General features: G+C 37.3%; 4 protein-coding genes across 4 annotated transcripts; 1 reads left to right on the forward strand and 3 right to left on the reverse strand.

Annotated features, from left to right (window-relative positions):
• Positions 1-425: 425 nt before the first annotated feature.
• LOC101294532 (uncharacterized protein At2g29880-like) lies at positions 426-1491 on the forward strand. Its single transcript, XM_004292355.1, has 2 exons — positions 426-770; positions 868-1491. Exons 1-2 carry the CDS (start codon positions 426-428, stop codon positions 1489-1491), a joined length of 969 nt encoding a protein of 322 aa, XP_004292403.1.
• Positions 1492-3523: 2032 nt separating this feature from the next.
• On the reverse strand, positions 3524-9359 carry LOC101306687 (TMV resistance protein N-like). Its single transcript, XM_004290199.1, has 6 exons — positions 9149-9359; positions 7673-8618; positions 6329-7430; positions 5899-6174; positions 4737-5768; positions 3524-4665 (listed from the first exon to the last, which is right to left on the reverse strand). Exons 1-6 carry the CDS (start codon positions 9204-9206, stop codon positions 4165-4167), a joined length of 3915 nt encoding a protein of 1304 aa, XP_004290247.1. The 5' UTR covers positions 9207-9359; the 3' UTR covers positions 3524-4164.
• Positions 9360-10257: 898 nt separating this feature from the next.
• On the reverse strand, positions 10258-13104 carry LOC101306974 (TMV resistance protein N-like). The gene is made up of 4 exons (XM_004290200.1): positions 12881-13104; positions 12470-12745; positions 11306-12385; positions 10258-11204 (listed from the first exon to the last, which is right to left on the reverse strand). Exons 1-4 carry the CDS (start codon positions 12998-13000, stop codon positions 10737-10739), a joined length of 1944 nt encoding a protein of 647 aa, XP_004290248.1. The 5' UTR covers positions 13001-13104; the 3' UTR covers positions 10258-10736.
• A 1180-nt stretch (positions 13105-14284) lies between these two features.
• LOC101307263 (TMV resistance protein N-like) lies at positions 14285-16710 on the reverse strand. The gene is made up of 4 exons (XM_004290201.1): positions 16489-16710; positions 16268-16412; positions 16032-16183; positions 14285-14938 (listed from the first exon to the last, which is right to left on the reverse strand). The coding sequence occupies exon 4, from the start codon at positions 14856-14858 to the stop codon at positions 14322-14324; it is 537 nt and encodes a 178-aa protein (XP_004290249.1). The 5' UTR covers positions 14859-14938; positions 16032-16183; positions 16268-16412; positions 16489-16710; the 3' UTR covers positions 14285-14321.
• Between the last annotated feature and the right edge of the window lie 3606 nt (positions 16711-20316).

Consider the following 20316-nt stretch of genomic DNA (forward strand, 5'->3'; position numbering starts at 1 on the left):
GTATGTTATTATTACTCATTAGATGTAATCATGTAATTGATAGTTGCATTGTGATGTTTGGTTGTACTTATAACGTATCTTTATTTGTCTAGGGTTTACAGCACCATCACATATTCACATTTGGTAACAATTGGACAAGTGTGAGAAGGCATTGCAGGTACTTCGACTTGCCTTCGTTAGGTACTCTTGTAAGTGATATTCCTATCTCATTAGTTATTTAAGCCATCTTTTATGTTTTAAGTTGATAAGGTTAACAACTTATACTTGTACTATTGAACCATGCATGGTTTTTGTTGTTGTTCATAGTACTTTTTGTTAATTAGGAAAGTACACAATTGAAATGAAGATTATATATATATATATATATATATATGTAAGTATGCTAATAAAATTTATTCTGTGTATTAATATATAGTAATAGTACCATGGGTGATTCACAACAGGATACCAAAAAAAAGATAGCTTATGAGCAGTGGACCAAGAAAGAGAGCGATTTATTGTTAGAACTCATGGTTGATGCTGCGGCTCAGGGATGGCGTGACAATAGTGGTGTTTTCGGCAAAACAACAGTGAAAGAGAGAATACTACCCGTTCTTAATTTAAAACTTGGATGTCATAAGACCTACAACAATTACCAAAGCCGGTTGAAATGGTTTAAAGGTTGCTGGTTATCTTATTCAACCCTTATGCGGTTCAGCTCTGGCTTTAGATATGACTATACTACTAAAAGGTTCACTGCTCCAGATGAAGTATGGGATGAGTACCTAAAGGTGAGCTTTCTAAAAATTACATTTTGCATTTATATATACATAACAAAAATATTTTGAGGATTTAGAGCAACAATAGTTCTGAATTTTCTTTTTTTAGGCTCACCCAAAAGATGCCAACTTACGCTATGGGGTGACTCTTGATTATGAGGATTTGGAAATCGTTGTTGGGAATGGTGTTGTTGTTGGAAAAAACTCAATTGGGTTGGGTAGTGCTACTGATGCAAGGACATTAGGAGATGATGAAGGTAGAGATGTACGCATAGAGAACCTTGATTATAATGTTGAGAATGAGGTGTTTGTAGCACCAACTCAAAATGATCCATCATTTCACTCTACATCCCCTTTAAGGTTCCCTGAAGTTTATGAGGTTCCCAATCAAAGAAGAACCCGATCCAAGAGAAGTAGAAATGAGTATGAAGGAAGTTCTAGCTCAACTGGAAATACCCCTCAAAGTGGCATTAGGGAACAACTTGATAAACTAACGACCACTTTTGAAGGAGTTTATAGCCTATTAGAGAAAAGAGAAAGCTTATTAGAGAAAAGAGAAAGGGATAGAGCATATACAATTTGGGATGCTATCGAGGAGATCCCAAATTTGGATGAAGACATTCGTTTTAAGGCTTTTGACTTGCTTGACACTAAATCAAAAAGGGATGGTTTCTTAAAGATGGCTCCTGAAGTACGAGCAAATTGGATATTCCACAAGATGCGAGGGCAATAGTTATTTGAGTCATGTATTAGTTATGTTATGAATATCTTATATTTTATTGAGGATTTTAAATTTGCATTAAACATGGTCTTTTGAGTTATTTGAGTACCTCTGGTTTGAGCTATATTGTATGGCTTTTGAGTTATTTTAATTTGAACTAGAGTATGACATTTGAGTTATGAATAATTAATCTTTTGAGTGTTACTTTAATTTGAACTATTGTATGTATGGCTTTGTTTCATTTGCATTACTGGATTTTGGATTTGGAAGACTGTAGTTCCAAAACCAGTAGGAATTTGAGGTTGAAAATTTTCAGAAACTTATACCTATATGTCTCATATATATTGATTGGAATGAGGGAGGGTCAGAACAGAAAAAAAAATTACTGCATTTTGGATTTGGAAGGCTATAGTTCCTAAACTGGTAGAAATTAACTTTTCTTTGTTTATATTTTTGTCACTTGGTTTTGATCATTCATTTACTTCTCAATGCAGAGAATTAGTAATGGAAACGGATGCAATATGGAGGGAAGAATTATAAGAAGAAGAAATGGACGAAGAAATGGAAGAAGAAATTGAAGAAGAAATGGAAGAAGAGCTTTATGAACACGTTAAGTGTTTATTGACGGCAATTCAAACAGCAATTATCATGCTAAGAGAGAATATGATTGTGATGCATCCACGTATTGAACCTTCTCTCAAACGACGACCCATCACTAAGGTGGGATATCAGTTTATACATAATATGCTGAAAGGAGACCCACAAAGTTTCCGGGAGTTACACAGAATGTATCCGGATGTGTTTCTAAAATTGTGCACTATTATTAGAGAGAGTACTCTTTTGGAATATACAACATATATTTGTATTGAAGAAATGGTAGCAACATTCTTGATCATTGTAGGCCACAATGATCAGTATTGTAATGTTCGTCAAAGGTTTGGTCGTTCACATTTTGCTACTAGTCGAAACTTCAACAAAATATTGAAGGCCTTAAACACTATAGCACCAGAAATGATGGTCAAGCCGCCTAGAAGGATGCCCTCTAAAATTGAGGAAAATACAAAGTATAACCCTTTTTTAAGGTACGATTCTTGTAGTTTGTTTTCTATAATATTTTCACCATATGACCTAAATATTTTTTGTAGTTTTCTATTAATTGAATATTTGTTTATTATAAGATTGCATTGGTGCTATTGATGGAACCCATATTCCAGCCATGATTAAAGGTCGAGATGTAAGCAGCTACCATAACCATCATGGTATTCAATCCCAAAATGTTTTAGCAGCTTGCAACTTTGATTTGGAATTTATATATGTGCTTAGTGGGTGGGAAGGTTCGGCACATGATTCAAAATTGCTAAATGATGTCTTATCAAGAAGAAATGGACTTGAAGTGCCTCAAGGTAATACACTATTTTCATTTTCCATGAACTTCCAATGTATAGAAATTATTGATGGCTAAGACTTGAGCATTACTCCTTTTTTTGTGTTGGTTTATAACTTGTTATCTTTCGTTGTGTACGAGTAACTAATTAATTAAAAATATTTTTCAGGAAAATATTTTCTCGTGGATTGTGGATTTGCTAATCGTCGCCAATTCTTAGCTCTATTACGCGTTGTCCGGTATCATCTTAAAGATTTTGGGGGTGAAGGTCATCACCCTAAAAATACAAGTGAGTTATTCAACCTTCGTCATGCATCCTTGAAGAATGTGATTGAGAGAATCTTTGGTATCTTTAAATCGCGGTTGCATCAGTTTTTTCTTTTCTGTTCTTCTCTGACAGTCATGAAGTTAATTCCCTACCAGTCTAGCCATTGTTTCAAGTAAACGATTCTTTTGCAAGGGTTTGCTCAGATAGTCATCCATGCCGGCCTCCAACATCTTTCTTGTTTCCTCGCCTGGTGTATCAGCTGTTAATGCAATGATCGGAATGCGAACGTTGTAACGTTTTTCCACTTCCCTTATCTGCCTTGTTGCTTCAAATCCGTCCATTACAGGCATCTGCATGCATGTTCATTTTAATAATAACAAAGTTACACATGTACACAAATTAATATTAATATATATACTAACATGAATTCACTAGCTAACACCCACATTACCTGACAGTCCATTAGTACAAAATCATACTAACAAAGGTTCTACGAGATATGATACGCGCGAGAGCATATAGCCGTAGCATTATTACATACTATCATACCAGGCGCAAGCCAAGAAACCTATAAAGTTGCCTCTTGCCTAGTCCTAAAAAGCTTTTATGGTACCATAAACCTGTAAGAGAACAAGAAAAGGTCCAAAATATCAACTACGCTGGCTATTTATATTTAAAGTTTGATAGCTAAACAATAGTTCACTTCGAGCAAAATCAGTACTACAATAAAGCCATCCGAGTCATGTAAGACAGACATCGGTTCAGACCACGGGCGGGACAGAGAGGGATATAGAGATCACAATAGCTAAACACACTGGAATTCATCATTTCACTAGTACCGTGGTACAGATCCTCATCTCAGAAGCATATGGATGGATGCTCATTGTAACCTGCACGCCGACCCTCATTGAATTGCCTGCTTCACTGGTTTGCTCGAGCTGAAATGCATTGTTTAACAATGACAACTTTTCGGTTTCTGATGTGTCAAAATGATGATCTACAATTGCAAACAAAATTTGCTTGGAAGTTGGAATCATCTTTTCATTCCAATCAAATGTAAATCTTGCTCATATATCAAACGGACTCCACACTTCTTCACCTCCATACCAGTGCCTAATGTTTTGAATGTAAACTCAATGCTACGACAGGTCTCTTGCCATGCCGTTCCAAAATAATCACCAGAGACAAAGGATAGCCATAGGTGTTCTGACTCAATTTGACCTAATTCTTGGCTGCAGACAAAGGAAGGACACCAGCCAATCGCACCCAGATTCTCGGGCTTCACTTCGCATCGAAGACCATTTGCACTGTTATGGGTCCCAAACTTCCATTTACCAAGCTGGTTAGCTGGAACTGGAAGACATCGACGGATAACTAAACAAGCACAAAATGCATAACCCATCCACTTATTGTTGTGCCACCGTTGAGGTAGCTCCATGCTTATTACTGGTCCCACACTTTGATCACTGAACAGCTCAGAGATTTCACAGCCAGGAATTAAAGTTTCAAATCTCTTTCCAGCAGAAGGAATTCCCTGTATGATAATGTTAAAACTGTGAAATGAAAAATTTGATTTGAGAGAAGGGAAACAGATAGAGAGACCACCTGAAGAAATCTGCAAAGCATTTTCAATGCTATATTGTTGCATTGTTGATTGACAACCAATTTGGAACAATTAATCAAATTGAAAGATGATGACAGCCTTTCCTGTGAAATACGGCTCTCGGCCCCGAGACTAAAGTTTAAGCTTGATGAAAGGTCTGGCAGCTTTTGAAGAGTCTTACAGCTTTCCAAATTTAAGTTTCGAAGCTTCAAAAGCTGTCTGATGCTTTTTGGAAGACTAAAAAAGTTGTTTTTGCTTAGATTCAGTGAAACTAGAGGGAATAAGCAGCCAAAATCTTCCGGTATGCTTCCCTCCTGAAGATTACAGTCACTGAGATTTAGGTCAGTCAACGAATGCAAACCATCTGAATAACTTTTGTGTGACAGAAATCTGAGTGGATACATTGCCATGTTGCCTGATATCCCTTTACATCCACAAAGAGATAACACTTCAAGATTTTCCAAAAGGGAAATAGAGAATGGTATATTGCTTATAGAACTACCACCAGCCGCATCAAGCTCTTCCAAGCAGTCTATCTTTCCCAAGCTGTCTGGTAGAGTTTCAAGTTTTGAGCATCCACAGATATTAAGACGCTTGAGGGACTTTAAATTGCCAATGTCTCTTGGAAGTCTTTTGAGATTTTTGCAATCTCTCAAATTTAATGAAGTGAGGCCAGTCAGAAGCCCTACTGATAAAGGTAATTGTTCTATAGCAGTCTCATCCAAACTAAGCTCTAACAAGCACTCCATAGATCCCACAAACTCTGGAATCCCCTGAAATTTTGAACAGCCAGAGAGAATAAAGATTTCAAGGGATTTCATTGCAATCACACTCGGAAGACTTCTAAGACTTTTGCAATCTTTAAGATTCAAGCAAGTAAGGCTCTCGAGGTGAGCAATGGATGGATGAATGTCCACTAAACTTGAACAACCTTCAAGAACTAATCTTTCAACCCTTGGAGCATATGTAAAATCTGGGGACCTGATTAACTTCCGAGAGTAGCTTAAGTTGATGAATTTCAAATTGGGCAAGTACTGTTTGTTCAAGACATAAAAACATGTACAAAACCATAATATTAGTATTGGTAGAACTAGAACATCAGCTTCCATGCAGAAACTGTAAAATTTCATTATTGTGTGTGGTAGCAAATGTTTAATAACTTACTGTTATTCCATCCCAGAGGTGATCGATATCGCTGTGAACCAAACTAAGTTCAGTAAGTTCATCCGGTTGAAAGCCTGGTGGGAGAGATTTTGAAGGATACGAACTCCAATACAGAATTCTCAAGGCATTAGGAAGATATTTTGGGCCAAGCAAAAGCCTCAAATTATCAACGCAGAGCAGCCTCAGTTTACACATTTTAGAGAAAGCTTCAAGATTCCAATCTGCCTCCTCTAATCTATCCAAGTGTAACAATATGCCTTCAATGGCTAATGTTCCCTGTTATAACAGATAGGTAAATTCAACCATTAAGTAATTTTCTTGTTAAATAAAATGACAGTGCTTATCCAAGCTTGGTAATTCAATTTTTTTAAAACCTTACCGTATTCCAAAAAAAAAACAAAAAAAACAAAAAAAACAAAAAAATACTTACCGTATTCTTTGTGAATACATGAAAAATGTCATTCCAAAGCCACAACCGACTGCGTCTGCCAGGATCTTCATAAGACTCTTGGCGAACAATTTCACATCCCATATCTCGTATCAAATCATGTATACCTATTTCATTGTCTGATGAAATAGTTAAGAGAGATTTCTCAACAAGAACATCTATTGTAATACGAGTGCAACATTTAGAGCTGTATGCAAGTTCAATCATAGACTTGTTGTTATACAGCCTGTGAAAACAAGAAATGTCCAGAAAAATTTTCTTCTCCATCTCATCAAGTCCATCAAAACTTATTCTCAGTATTTCAAAAACTGTTCGGTTGGGAGTTTGTTGTAGTTTTTGCAATGCAGAACTCCATGAATGTGCACTTCTTTTATACAAGAAAGACCCCAAAATTTTAAGAGCTATGGGCAGACCTCCAGCATACCTAACAAAACTCTTAGAGTACTCTGCATAACCTTCTTCAGGCTGATTTTTCCTAAAGGCTTTCCAACAAAAGAGCTCAACAGCTTCGTTTTCGTTTAGTGTCTTCAACTCATATAGTTTTTCTAGACCATGTGTGTCTAGGAAATGCCGATCTCTAGTTGTAATGATGATTCTACTTCTTGAACCAAACCAGTCTCTTTCTCCCACCAATGTTTGCAGTTGCTCGGATTGATCCACATCGTCAAGAACTAGAAGAACGACTTTATCATAAAAACATCTCTTTATCATAGCGATTCCACTATAAACATCCCATACTTGAACATTTTCTTCCTTCAACATCTGGGATAGAATTTGTTTCTGTAGACGAACTAGACCCTGAGTTGTGGAAACCTCTCTGACATTAGCAAGAAAGATGCAAACTTCAAATTGATAAGAGATTTTCTCATACACTAGTCTAGCAAGGGTTGTCTTACCAAGACCACCCATCCCCCATATCCCTATAAAGCGAACATCATTTGCTTCTTTATCTAAAAGAACATCTATTTCCTCCAGCTTAGTATCCATTCCAACTAACTTCTCTGAGGACTCAAATACAGTGAGACTAGGATGCACTCTGCTCCACAGTACTTGCACAATATCTTTGATAAGCTCCGTCTCATACCTACAATAAGAATACAACAATTCTCAAGCTGAATATATGAACATATTGAATATAAAGCTCACGTGTAAGATAGAACTGCTGCGGCAACAGTAAAAACTTCACATCCATTTAGGCCAATACTTCAATGTGCCCCGCATAGTGCGTGTAAGCACTAACTAATTTTAAGCTCACATTTTCAAAATTTTAATACTCACAGACATTCAAACATTAAAGTACATTATTTATGTGTCATTTGATCTTACCTATAATCCTTTGAACTCCACCCAGCGAGATAGGCCACTTTGGTTAAAGCATCTCTCCATCCTTCCACCTCCTTATTATCTTCCCAGAACTTCTCTTCATGTTGTTCAAACGCCTCAGCAAAGCTGCCCCTTTGGTGTCTAACATGAGAGGGTTCCACCTCATAAAATATTGGCAGAATTGCCCCTCTCTCTGCCATGCATTCAAGAATCTTAGACAGTTCAAGCAAGCACCATGTAGAAGTAGCATAGTTTGGCGAAACAACAACGATCGCAAACCTGGATTGCTCTATTGCTGTGAGGAGGCGTTCTGGATAGATGGCTGTGCCTCTTTCAAATTCTGGATCGTACCAAAAAGTCATGATTCCTCGCCGCTGCAATTCGCGATACAAGTTATCTGTGAAGCCCTTGCGGGTGCCTGCGCCTTCCATGCTCAAGAAAACGTCGTATTTCCATGGCAAAGACGAACCAACGTTGGCTCTAACTTGGGTGCTACTGCTCGACGCCATCGGAAAGTTACTGGAAAAAGAAGTTTGATACGATTGAGAGAAAGAGGGCGATGACTTTTCCCCACTGCTACCAGCTTGACTAAACCCAATTGAGGGTATACAAGCCTCATACATGAACCTTTTTGGGTCCAAGTATCTATGGTCAAGGTAGAGAATCACAAGCCTCACCCTTGGAACACAACAACACATCATCAGCGCATCTGCATCATTGTTCAGATTGGTTACTATATCTTCCTCAGACCCTATAGAGTAATAGTAATCAATCCTTTTACCAGCATAAGAACGATTGATACCCATCATCATCCCATCCACCTCAGTTAAGCTCATTTTGTCCTTGTCCACATCATCGTAGTAACTGATGCTTCCACCTATGTACTTCTTCTCTATATGATCATAATGTCCTCCATGATACACTTTAATCGTAAACAAATCAGAATTAACTGCAATCACAAACAAAAATACAGAATAAGTGCCGTAAATATATATTTACCAACCCAATTATGAAAGGCTTCCAACAACTATAACCCTAAAAAATCAATTCTTTTGTAGGACCACATAAACACTAAGAACCAAACACTAATGACACTAATGAGGACTCATTGTTTAATCGTAAACATTAGCTTCCCAACAACAAGCACATGCATATCTAGTATTCAATTTCATGTTTAGATGATAAACAAATACAAAACAATAAAAATTGGAAACCTTAGTTCTCGCAATCCCCAAATCAAATGGTTCTAAACCCTAATCTGATTAAACAATTAAGTAAACTAAAACCCCGAAGTACGAACATTCAAAACCCACAGCTGTCCCACATGCAGTATCAAAAACCCAGAATTTTTCGTCTCGACCTAAATCGGATACCTAGATACATATGAATCCCGAAATCAATAATCAACAACACTAAAACCCTAAACAGTAAACCCCCTAAATCATCTGCAACAATCAAAAATTCAAAGCCCTAACTCACCGTAATTTGGTTCGCCTCCATTCTCCAATCGGGGTATCCAAACATCTGCCACAGCCATCTCCTCTACCTTTGCGTTGATCTTCTAACCCCTAACAGCCCAGATCTGGGTTTTTGTAAATCTGGGTGCTACTGCTCGACGCCATCGGAAAGTCACTGGAAAAAGAAGTTAGATACGATCGAGAGAAAGAGGGCGATTCAAGTAATGGAAGTAAGAGAGAGAGAAGACTGTTGCCTAAATAATGGAGGAGAGAAAAGACTTCTGTGAGGTCTGTCTAAATAATAATGGAGGAGAGAGAAGACTTTGGCGGAACATCACCAAACACACCAAGGATTTGGCTTGTCTGCTTCGACACTCCTTTGTTGGATCTGCTTGGAGCTCTAGAAGAGTGCCGCGTCATTTTAAGCAAATCTAATGGTCGGAAAGAAGACTTGCTATTGGCCTGGTAGCCATGTTATTGATACCGTTTACACTAAGCTAACAACCCTTTAAACTAATTTTTCCGTCACATATATCGACATCTCCGTTGTTTATTTTTTAAGTCTCACTGAGTTGATCTTTATATAAATTTTTAGTTATATTGATTATTATATAAGTATCGAATTATATCAAATTAATTGACGAATCAAATCTGTCTAATTTAAACTGTTTGTATTCGTAGGACTAAACGATAATTAATTTGATTGAAAATTTATAAACATGATCAAACTGGACCTCGGAGATACAAGAAACTGGTTTAATTGTTTAAAGGGTGGATAGCTATAGAACACCACTCTCATCTTTTCATAACAGGGTAAAGGAGAAATGTCCCATTCCAATTTACTACCACTCCGGTCATTTTACTTTTAACTCGGTTATTCATTTCTTCTAAAAAAAACTCGGTTATTCGTTTTGGTCACTCATTCAATAATAGTTACATATGCTTCATAATAGGAGTCGCTTATTCATTTCGAGTTACGATTCATTTGGACCAATGTTTAAAATAGCGAAAGCGTGAGGCAAGGCGTCAAGTCGGAGCCTCAAGCCCTGAGGCGAAAAGGCAAAATCTTTCATGCATTCTAAATCTCTATTTTTAAATATAAATAAATAAATTATAAAAATAAAATCATTGAAAATAATTAATACATATAAAATTGAAATTTAAGTAGCTACATCACAAACATAATGTCTAGATTGTTAATGACAAACACAACATAAAATCATTTACCATGATCTGAAAGAGAAGATGAGAGAAGTTGCTCATGAATGAATTGAAGGAAGTCAAACAATGTTATTTTTTCATTTTGGATTTTCACCAAAACAATGTAGTTTTAGGGTAGAGAAAAAAACCACACACAATAGCAACGCCTCAAAGCGCCTTTTCCGCCTCAAGTCGCTGAGGCGCACCTTTACCTCACCTTTTGTGACAAAAGCCTTTCAGAGGGAGCCTTGAGGTGAAATGAAGAAGCCACGCGACGCCTTAAGCTATTTTAAACAGAGGTTTGGACCACATGACAGCGTCACATGGTGTTTTGGGACAGGAAATAATTACTACAGAAAATAAAATGAATGATTTTCAGAATCCCGCCAGACACTGGTGGTCTACCTCAGCTACCTAATTCTACTGGATCGGGTCACCATTTTGTTGAAGCCTTCCACATCTTCCTCATATATCAAACGGGCACCACATTTCCTTACGTAGCAGAGGCCTGAGCTTTTAAATGAAAACATCAAATTGTTGCAACTGTTTTGCCACCCTGTACCAAAGCTTGTACCAAAGCTTGTATCACGAGTCACATAGAATAGCCAAAGATGCTCGCCAACAGGTTGGACATCCGTTGATAATAGAGGCGCAGGGTACTCTTGTTTTCCATTTGCTTCTAAAACACAGGAGAGCTCCCATCCACCGCCGAAAACTTCAAAAACAGCACTTAAAGCATATCCCATCCACTTATTATCATTCCAACCTGAATTTAGGTCTACACTTACTGAAGGCCCCACTCTTTGATGACTGAACAACCAAGGAATATGACTTCCAGGTATTACAATTTCAAATCTATCTCCTGAATCAGAGGTTCCCTGTGCATTTGTAGAAACACTGATGTTATGGAATATGTATGTGTGTGTGTGTGTGTGAGAGAGAGAGAGAGAGAGAGAGAGAGAGAGAGAGAGAGAGAGACCTCAAGGTATCTTTGGAGCAGCATAGTGAAGGTAATCTCATGGAAGCCGTCTTTGTGAACAACTCCAGAGCAGTTGATGAAATTGAAAAATAAGCAATTCAATCCCCTCAAATTGGAAGGGTACTGCACCTCATTCATTGAAGTACAACCATCGGCAGTTACTTCTAAAGTTTTATCTGATGAGAGGACTGGAAGTTGTTGAAGCTTTTTGCAATCACTCAAGTACAAATTCTCTAGCTTCGAAAGTTCACTGATTCTTGCTGGAAGGCTGATGAAATCGTTTCCACTCAAGTTAAGTGATAACAAAGAGGATAAGCAACCAATATCACTGGGTATTGCTTCTGCACAAAGATTTCTGTTACTTAAATCTAATTCTCTCAGACAAGTCAGCCCTGATAGAGGAGGCAAGATTGATCTCTTCACTGGAAAAATTTTATAATAAAGGGTAATATACCATGGCTGTTGTGATGACCAAGTATTTCCACGAAAATGTAATGATTCCAGATTTCGTGGGAGGACAATGGATGACGACCAATCTCTTATAGCAGTTCCACTTAGATCAATCTTCTCCAAAAGCCCTAATTTATCAAGGGTCTGTGGAAGTTTAGCTAGTTTTGAGCATCCAGAAACATGCAGACTTTTAAGAACCTTCAAACTGCCAATGGTACTTGGAAGACTCTTTAGATTTATGCAATCTCTTAAACTCAATGATGAAAGGCTACTCAGATGTTCGATTGATGAAGGTATACCTTCAATAGCAGTTCCATCTAAAGAAAGTTCCAATACTAGATTCATACGACTGTCGAACTCAGGAATCTTTCTAACCTTTGAGCAACCAGAAAGAATAAGAATTTCAAGTACTGCCATTTCAAACTTATCTGGAAGGTTCACAAGACTTTTGCAGTCTTTAAGATTCAAGAACTCAAGCTTTTCGAGAACTCCAATAGATGGGTGAAACTCAACTAGACTCTCGCATCCTTCAAGATCTAGTCTTTCAAGATTTTGGATCGTTATGAAATCTGGGGTGCTTGTCAAATCTTTTGAATGACTTAGTTTCATCACTCTCAAGCTGTCAAAATTCTGTGGAAGTTACAGGAAATGTCAAACGATTAGATTCAGCAAAACCATTATAATCTAAGATCTTGTATTAATAAAACTTTGTACCTTTGTTCCATTCCAAAGTTGTTTAATGCTACTATGACACATGCTAAGTTCTACAAGCTTATGCGGTACGAAACCTGGGGGAAGATCTGTTAAAGAATAACCTCTCCATTCGAAAAATCGCAATGATTGAGGAACACATCTTAGGTCTTCGGAAGGGCGCACATTATGCAGTTTGAGCAATTTAAGATTAAGCATGTTAGAAAATGCCTCGGGGTGGCACACAGCCCATTCTGATTCAGGCAAGTCTTGGACAATGCCTGAGATTTCTGCTGTTCCCTAATAACCAAGAATATAAAACAGCAAGTCAATATCATAAAGATTACCTGACCTACACATTATAAGGGCAAATAAATCAAGTATAAATAGAGTCTAATGGATGCTTTGTTGATTGCTAAATTGATTTATACTAACCGTATTATTTCTCAAGACATGGATGATGTCCTTATAAAGCCACAACCTGCTATGTCCGCCAGGTTCTTGAGATTGTTGACGAACAATAGATTGGCCCATTTTTTGTAGCAAGTCATGCATGCAAACAATGTTATCTGAAATTGATATAAGAGACCTTTTGATAAGGACATCTACGTCATTTGCTAGCTCAAAACAACCAGAAAGTATTTGAAGTACCCTATCCTTGTACATTCCTCTCAAGAAACATGCGATATCAAGGAAAATACTTTTCTGCTGCGGACCTAATCCCTCATAACTTATTTTAAGTATGTCCATAATTTTTCCATTGAAACTTTCCTTCAACAGTTTCCTCCATTCCCCGTGCCATGCCTCTGGATCTTTCCCATGCAAAAGTGATCCCAAAACTTTAAGAGCTAAAGGAAGACCATTGGCATAATTGACAAATCTTTTAGACAGATGTATATAATCATCATGCGGAAAATCTCCTCCAAAAGCTTCCCGGCTAAAAAGTCGAAGAGCATCATCATCATTTAACTCCTGCATCTTATATATCCTTTCTATACCAAGTGCAATTAGCAAGTTCTCGTCTCTAGTGGTAATAATGATTCTACTCCCCAGATGAAACCACTCTCCATCACCATAAAAAGCTTTTAACTGATTTATATCGTCCACGTCATCAAGAATGATAAGAACCTTTTTCTCATGTAAGAAATGTCTCAATCTATGTTCTTCATGCATGTTCCAGTCTCTTATATTTATATTCATGAGGTTCATGCAAAGTTTTCTTTTTAGATTGGCTAGATCATCATCTCTAACTCTCTCAATAAAGCAGCTAGCTTCAAATTCACTATATCTCCTCCTATAGGCTCTTTCAGCGAGGGTTGTCTTACCTATCCCCCCCAACCCGCATATCCCTATAAGGCGAACATTGTTTGACCCTGTTTCCAAAAGGGAATCCAAGCGCTTCAGTCTTGGATCAATTCCAACTAGCCTTTCTGCAGGCTCTAACCATACAGGATGTACTCTGTGTCGTACCTCTTCAACAACTTCTTTGATGAGCTCTGGCTCAGATCTACAAAAAGAAAACAACATAATCCAAGGCATCAACTAACACGAACAGTAACAGATAAAAAAATTAACATGATTTTCTTTTTCTTATTTTCCACTTGCAGTCAATTGGTCTCCGTTCTTGTTTGATAAGAATCCTAAACCACTGTATCTTTCTTTCCTTAACTTCTAATTGAGAACTATATTTCTAGTCGTTCATGTATTAAGTTCTAGCTAAACCAAACTAACGTATTGGAAAATTCTACTTGTAAATGAAGAATAATTGAATAAAATTATAGAAGTCACTTGTCTCCTAGGTAAAGGTAAGTACAAAGTTCTGATAAATTGCAAGTTTGCAACCGTAGAGGTAAGAAATACATCCAGTTGCTCATTCTTAAAAAGTTTTAAACTTTAGGAAAGAAAGAAGGAAGGCTAACCTATCCTTTGAAGTCCACCCTTTGATATTCGACAATTTCTCTAAAGCAGCCCTCCACTGTTTCACCTTTTCGTTGTCATTCTTAAATCTTTCTTGAAGATTAATGAACGCTTGTTCAAAAGTTCCCAATTGTTTTCCAACATCCCTAGGCTCCACAGAATAGAAAATTGGTAGAACTCCCCCCCTTGCTTCCATGCATTCTAGAATCTTTGAAAGCTCTCTCAGGCACCACGTTGAAGAAGCATAATTCTGAGAAATCACAAGGATGGCTAGCCTCGATTGTTCAATTGCTGAGAAGAGGTCAGCAATCAATTCTCCTTTCCGAAGCTCTTCTTCATCCAAGAAAACTCGTGTAATTCCTTGATCTCGCAATTCTTCGCGTAAATGAGCTGTGAAACCGAGTCGTGTTTCACCCCTAAAACTCAAAAACACATCATATCTCCATTTAGGATCTGAAACAACAGATGAACACTCCCCGTGGCTACCAGATGCCATGAAAGACCAGTTTTATCTTCTACAACCTTACAGGCGATGGTGTCAAGGGATCCAGATCACATTTATTCCGAAGCAATATCCTGAACATAGTTCAATCGATTCAAATAAGCAATTTTTCTAGGCATTGTAAACCATTTTCTTTACAAATCAATAATAAAAAACAGAAATAAGCATAACTATACATGCCAACTACTCATCAGCTTGTTTGATCGATCTAATCAGCGAAACTCTATATACTATATATACAGTGCAGAGCTATCATAAGTTTACCTGGTACACTTTAGCTTTGGCTCTAGTGCATTTTATTGAATTGTATGGAAATCTTCTCAGACCATTCAAACTCCACGGGTAACTGAAGTCCATGATATCCAACATTTCAATAACAACTTAGTAACAAGTATATGTAATCTCGACGACTAATTAATATTCGTCGAATCAACTTTCTATGTTTTGACCATTTTTACAATCCGAACTCAATTGGTTAATTTCCAAACTTAATCTTAAAATCAAAGTCTCATTGAATTCTCATGCCTTTAGCATATCAACCAATTTATTTCACAATTTCATCATATAGCAATGCAACACACTACTATGGACACCCATAGTGTTACTGAAGACCAGTTCATAATCATGTAGTCATATTGGTCTTGATGAGCACCAATACACACACAATTCCAACTGAGACATATCCTTGCAATTGTCATATATCAGCCTGTCATTACATATATAACACTCATGATCAACTTTTATATAATAACCCTTAATAACAATCCACATCTCAATCAAGAATAACAATATAATCACCAGCAATTGCCTTGGCAGTATTCCAATTCCAATAGTATCCACCACTCGGCATCACATGCAAAGAGCAATATTTGAATCTAGCTACAAGCATAATTGATTGGGATGAATCATGAATGCCATTAGTGCCCAGTATAATCCAAATCCCACATATGATTCCAATGCTTAGCCGTCAAAGATCATTTTCACGAAAACACAGAACCATATTCCTATTATTTTTATCCACACAAGTTCACATTAATCAATAAAGACACCCATCTCTCACTTCGGCAACCAACCAAGTTTCTAGAAGTATGAACATAACCCAGTCAAGCATTATTATCCAAAACACGTCATTCCATTAGGCAAGTAAAATAGTAAGTTTAGACTCACCTTGTAATCAAATTGTGTGAGACCAACTCCAAAACCACTATTTACACCCAAAGAGTAGCTCAGCATCAATCAAGTCTTCCACTACTGCTCCTCTGCTTGCTTTCACTTCCGACATGCATCAGCTACACCAGGCCACTCATATCGTCTCTTCACTATCAGAACATCAAATAAACTCCCTAAATCAAACTTAACAATCACAACCACAATCTTTGAAGATAAAGGGCAGCCTCACTTACCCGTAAGCAGTCTCTTTCTACGTTCACCTACTCTTCATTCCCCAGGCTTGTCGAGCTCGAATACTCAATCACCTCTCACCCAGGAAGCCATCTAGATGCACCGGATATAATGTCGGAGTCACAACCCTCCTTGGAGCCGAAACCCCTAAAACCCAGAAACACAACTCCTCAAGAACCAATCGTTTCTAGCATGCAATAAGACCAATAGATAAAAAAGCTACCTCGATTTCCCAAGAAGGTCGCCGGAAAACTCAGAATCCGTCGGGTAGTTCAAAGCTTCTCGGCGTCGTTCCTCCTCCTACGGCTGTCAATCGAAGAAACCAAGGCAATTAACGGGCCGGGATCCTCCAGATGGTCCGGCCGATTGGTGGTCGTCAATCGCCGGATGGTAACCGAATCGGGAGCGGCGTCGAGTCGGTGTCGGGGAACAGAAGCTTAGGCTCTCTGACTAGTTGACCCAGTCAGCTTGGTTTTATACTCACCACTGACTTTATCTCAACGGCTGTGATCAAATGGTTTACTTTTCAACGGCCCAGATTGCACCGTTGAAATATTCTTAATTTCCAAATAATTTTCTAAATTCCCAAAACTTTGAAAATTCATATAAAACAGCTCAGGACTCCGAAAAATCTGAAGAAAATTCTCACGAAATCATCTTGTCAAATAGTTTCTTGTCCAACTCTTAAATCATGGACTTGACATAATACAAATTCCTTAAAATCTCCTCGAACACATTTCAATACTATCAAGGTCGATAAACTATTTACCGAATGACCTCCAATTAAGCTGATCAAATATTTCAGGTGTTACAAGGATGATGTCTTAGTATGATTGTTTATGTTTTTGATGACTAATTAATTGATTTATAGTTTCTTTATGATGAATTCTTAGTCACTATTTTAATCGATGTTATATGTTTGAGTTCTTTGATTGATCACCTTAAGGCTTTGCATCTAGTAAATTAAAAGATGAATTTGAGGTGGTACTTACAATATAATTCATATTAGCTTCTTGTGATTAAGAATTGTGAATTACATTTGTCGTACCTGAAGTAATGATTTGCATGATTCTCTTGCTTTCTAGAACGTAATGAGTCTTACATGTTAAATTTATGTCGTAACTGTATAGACTGCATGTTAGGATATACGACTTATATTGTACCTGGAGAGAATTATACTCTTAAAGAAAACTATGGTCTAAGTGTCGTACATAGACTTAGATACGAGAATTGTTATCTAGATAAACAAAATAGTCTGTTAGTCGCATCAAAGCATAAATAGGATTGTTAGTCGTTTCTGACACCCTAGGTTCCATCATCATTATTTTTTTCTTTAAATTGTTATCGTGACTTTTGTGTTCTTAGTTTAGATTAATTAAGTTAGGATTTAAATCGATTATCAATCTTTAGTTTGAACGACCTCGTACTTGCATAAGCTATACTACAACCGATTCGTGCACTTGCGAGTTTTAAATAAAATTTCATAACAGTAGGCCTCTCATATGCTTGGATGGCTGTCACGTTAAAGGGCAACATCCTAGGAAACTTTTAGCAGCAATTGGAATAGATGCAAATAATGAGAAGTACCCCATTGCATATGTTGTTGTTGAGGCAGAGTCTCAAGAAACTTGGACATTGTTCCTTGAGTATTTGAAGGAGGATCTAAGAATGGAGGATAGCAGTAGCTATGTTTTCATGTCAGACAAGCAGAATGGGTTGGGGAATTCAATTACAAGTGTGTTCTAGTCTATGCCATTAACTTTGATCTGGTTTATAAATTTTAGAACATTGTTTATGAAAAACTTGTTGTCAAATTTTAATAACTTCGCAAGTACACGAATCGTTTGTAGTATAGCTTATATGCAAATACGAGGTCGTTCCAACTAGGGATGGATAACTAACTTTCAACTCTAACTAATTGACCAAACTACTCTAACGACTAACAAAAAAATAAGAAGATATTTTTGTGATTTTTGTAAACAATAAGAAAAGAGTAAAACAAACAAATTGAGAATGTCACACAAGATAATTGAGAGAGATGTTTTGAAAAGTTGTAAAACAATGATGGATGAATCCTAGAGCAACTAACTTCACTGTCACAATCATATTCGAGTTCCTAGTCTTCTAATTACTAACTACTAAACCGATGTTGAAGAATCCGTCATATAAGTTTTATGGCAGAGTACTTATACGCATAAGTTCTCCAAAACATGAATACTACCTTATAACAGAGTATAGTATCCAACTATTCTTAGAAGTATGACATATACTCTCTAAGGGTCAATGAAGTTCGATGAGAACAAAAGGACTCACACAAACCAATAAAACATGGCATCCGTTCTTATCAATCTATGGTTTCTAATCACAAGAAGCATTCAAGATTTAGCATGGACATCTACCTACTCTTGCATCAGATAGCTTAAAGCAAAACCCTAAAGGTCGCGAGTCTCTAATATTTTGAAATAAGCAACAATTCTTATAGAGATTAAAAACTCAACACCAATCCAATAATAAAGTAATCATCCAACTAAAAACATCGAATAGTCATGTTATGGATCCATTATGGCCCTAACAAAAGATTTAGCTACTAAGAGTCATAACAAACACAATGATAACAATGAAAAACATAAAAAGACTAAAAGGGAAAAGGGATGAAGATTGGTGATGATGGCTGTCTCCCAGTATGTCACGTCTCGGAAGCCCTTCTCTATGAAATTCGTGCTCTTTATATAAGGGAGATTTCCTGCTCATCTTTGGCTTCAAGTTTCCTTGTAAGACTTGGATTCGGACTCCTTTCTTGATATGGAATGGGAAAACCTTGAGATATCTCTTGTAGAACTAGGAATACATGTACTCCTTGAATCCTCATCTGCATTATTGTCCTTGAAGCATTAGAGTTGATGATCTTGTGCCATGGAACTTGAGTTCTCCGTAAATGCTTGCAAATCCGAGCAAATTTTCTGATCTGATCTCTTCATTCAAACTATCATAACTCGGTCTAGAAGTATCAAAATTGAGATCCGTAAACTTCTACAGAAAGTAGACATCTATAGCTTTCCAATGATATAAGGCTCATAGTCTGATTCGATCTAAGTAATTCCCGGCAATTCAGAGAAGTTGGATGTTCTGCACAGGGAGATTCTGAGACTTGGGATTACAGTGGCCTTTTAATCCTTATTTGCACAGTTTAGCTCCTTTTCTTCTCTCTACGACACAAACCTACAAGAACACTAAAATAACGTAAATAAGTCATAAAGAAGAGAACTAAACACAAATCTCAAGCATAAGAGGCTTAGAAATATAGGATAATATGAGCACATCAATTCACCGATTCTTTTGTGACTCATGCAGCTTTGTTTCCAAATGCTGAGCACAGACACTGTGTTCAAAATTTGTATAATAACTTCAAGGAAAAGAATCCAACAAAGGAGTTGAAGCAGGTGATGTGGAATGCGGCAAGAAGCAGTACCAAACCTTGGTACAACAAACATATGGAAGATTTGAGGGTGCTCAGCCAAGCCGCATTTAACTGGTTTGAAAAGAAGCATCCAAGACAATGGAGTAGGGCATTTTTTGAAGATGATTCGAAGTGTGATATTCTTCTCAACAATCTATGTGAGTCTTTCAACTCAACTATCTTACTTACTAGGGATAAGCTCATTCTCACCATGCTAGAGAAGATTAAGATGGACATGATGGTTAGGAATGCAAACAAAATGGTTGCATGTGAGAAGTGGAAGGATGTGGTTGGTCCGAGGATAAAGAAGAATATAGATAAGACTAGAGAGAGCAACACTATATAGAGCTCATAAGGGTAGTAAGTTCGTATTCCAAGTGACTGGAAGTGGTGAAAATGGCAGCAAACATGCAGTCGACTTGGGTCTTCACACATGTACATGGAGAAAGTGGCAGTTGAGTGTCATCCCTTGTGTGCATGTTATTTGTGCAATAAGATTCAAGAAACAAGAGGTTGCCTTGTATTGTGATGATTATCTCATGCCTAGCACCTATTTGCGGACATATACTTCTAACATAAACCCTATCACAAGGG

Source organism: Fragaria vesca, linkage group LG2 (assembly GCF_000184155.1).
Source record: "Fragaria vesca subsp. vesca linkage group LG2, FraVesHawaii_1.0, whole genome shotgun sequence".
Classification (NCBI taxonomy): domain Eukaryota; kingdom Viridiplantae; phylum Streptophyta; class Magnoliopsida; order Rosales; family Rosaceae; genus Fragaria; species Fragaria vesca.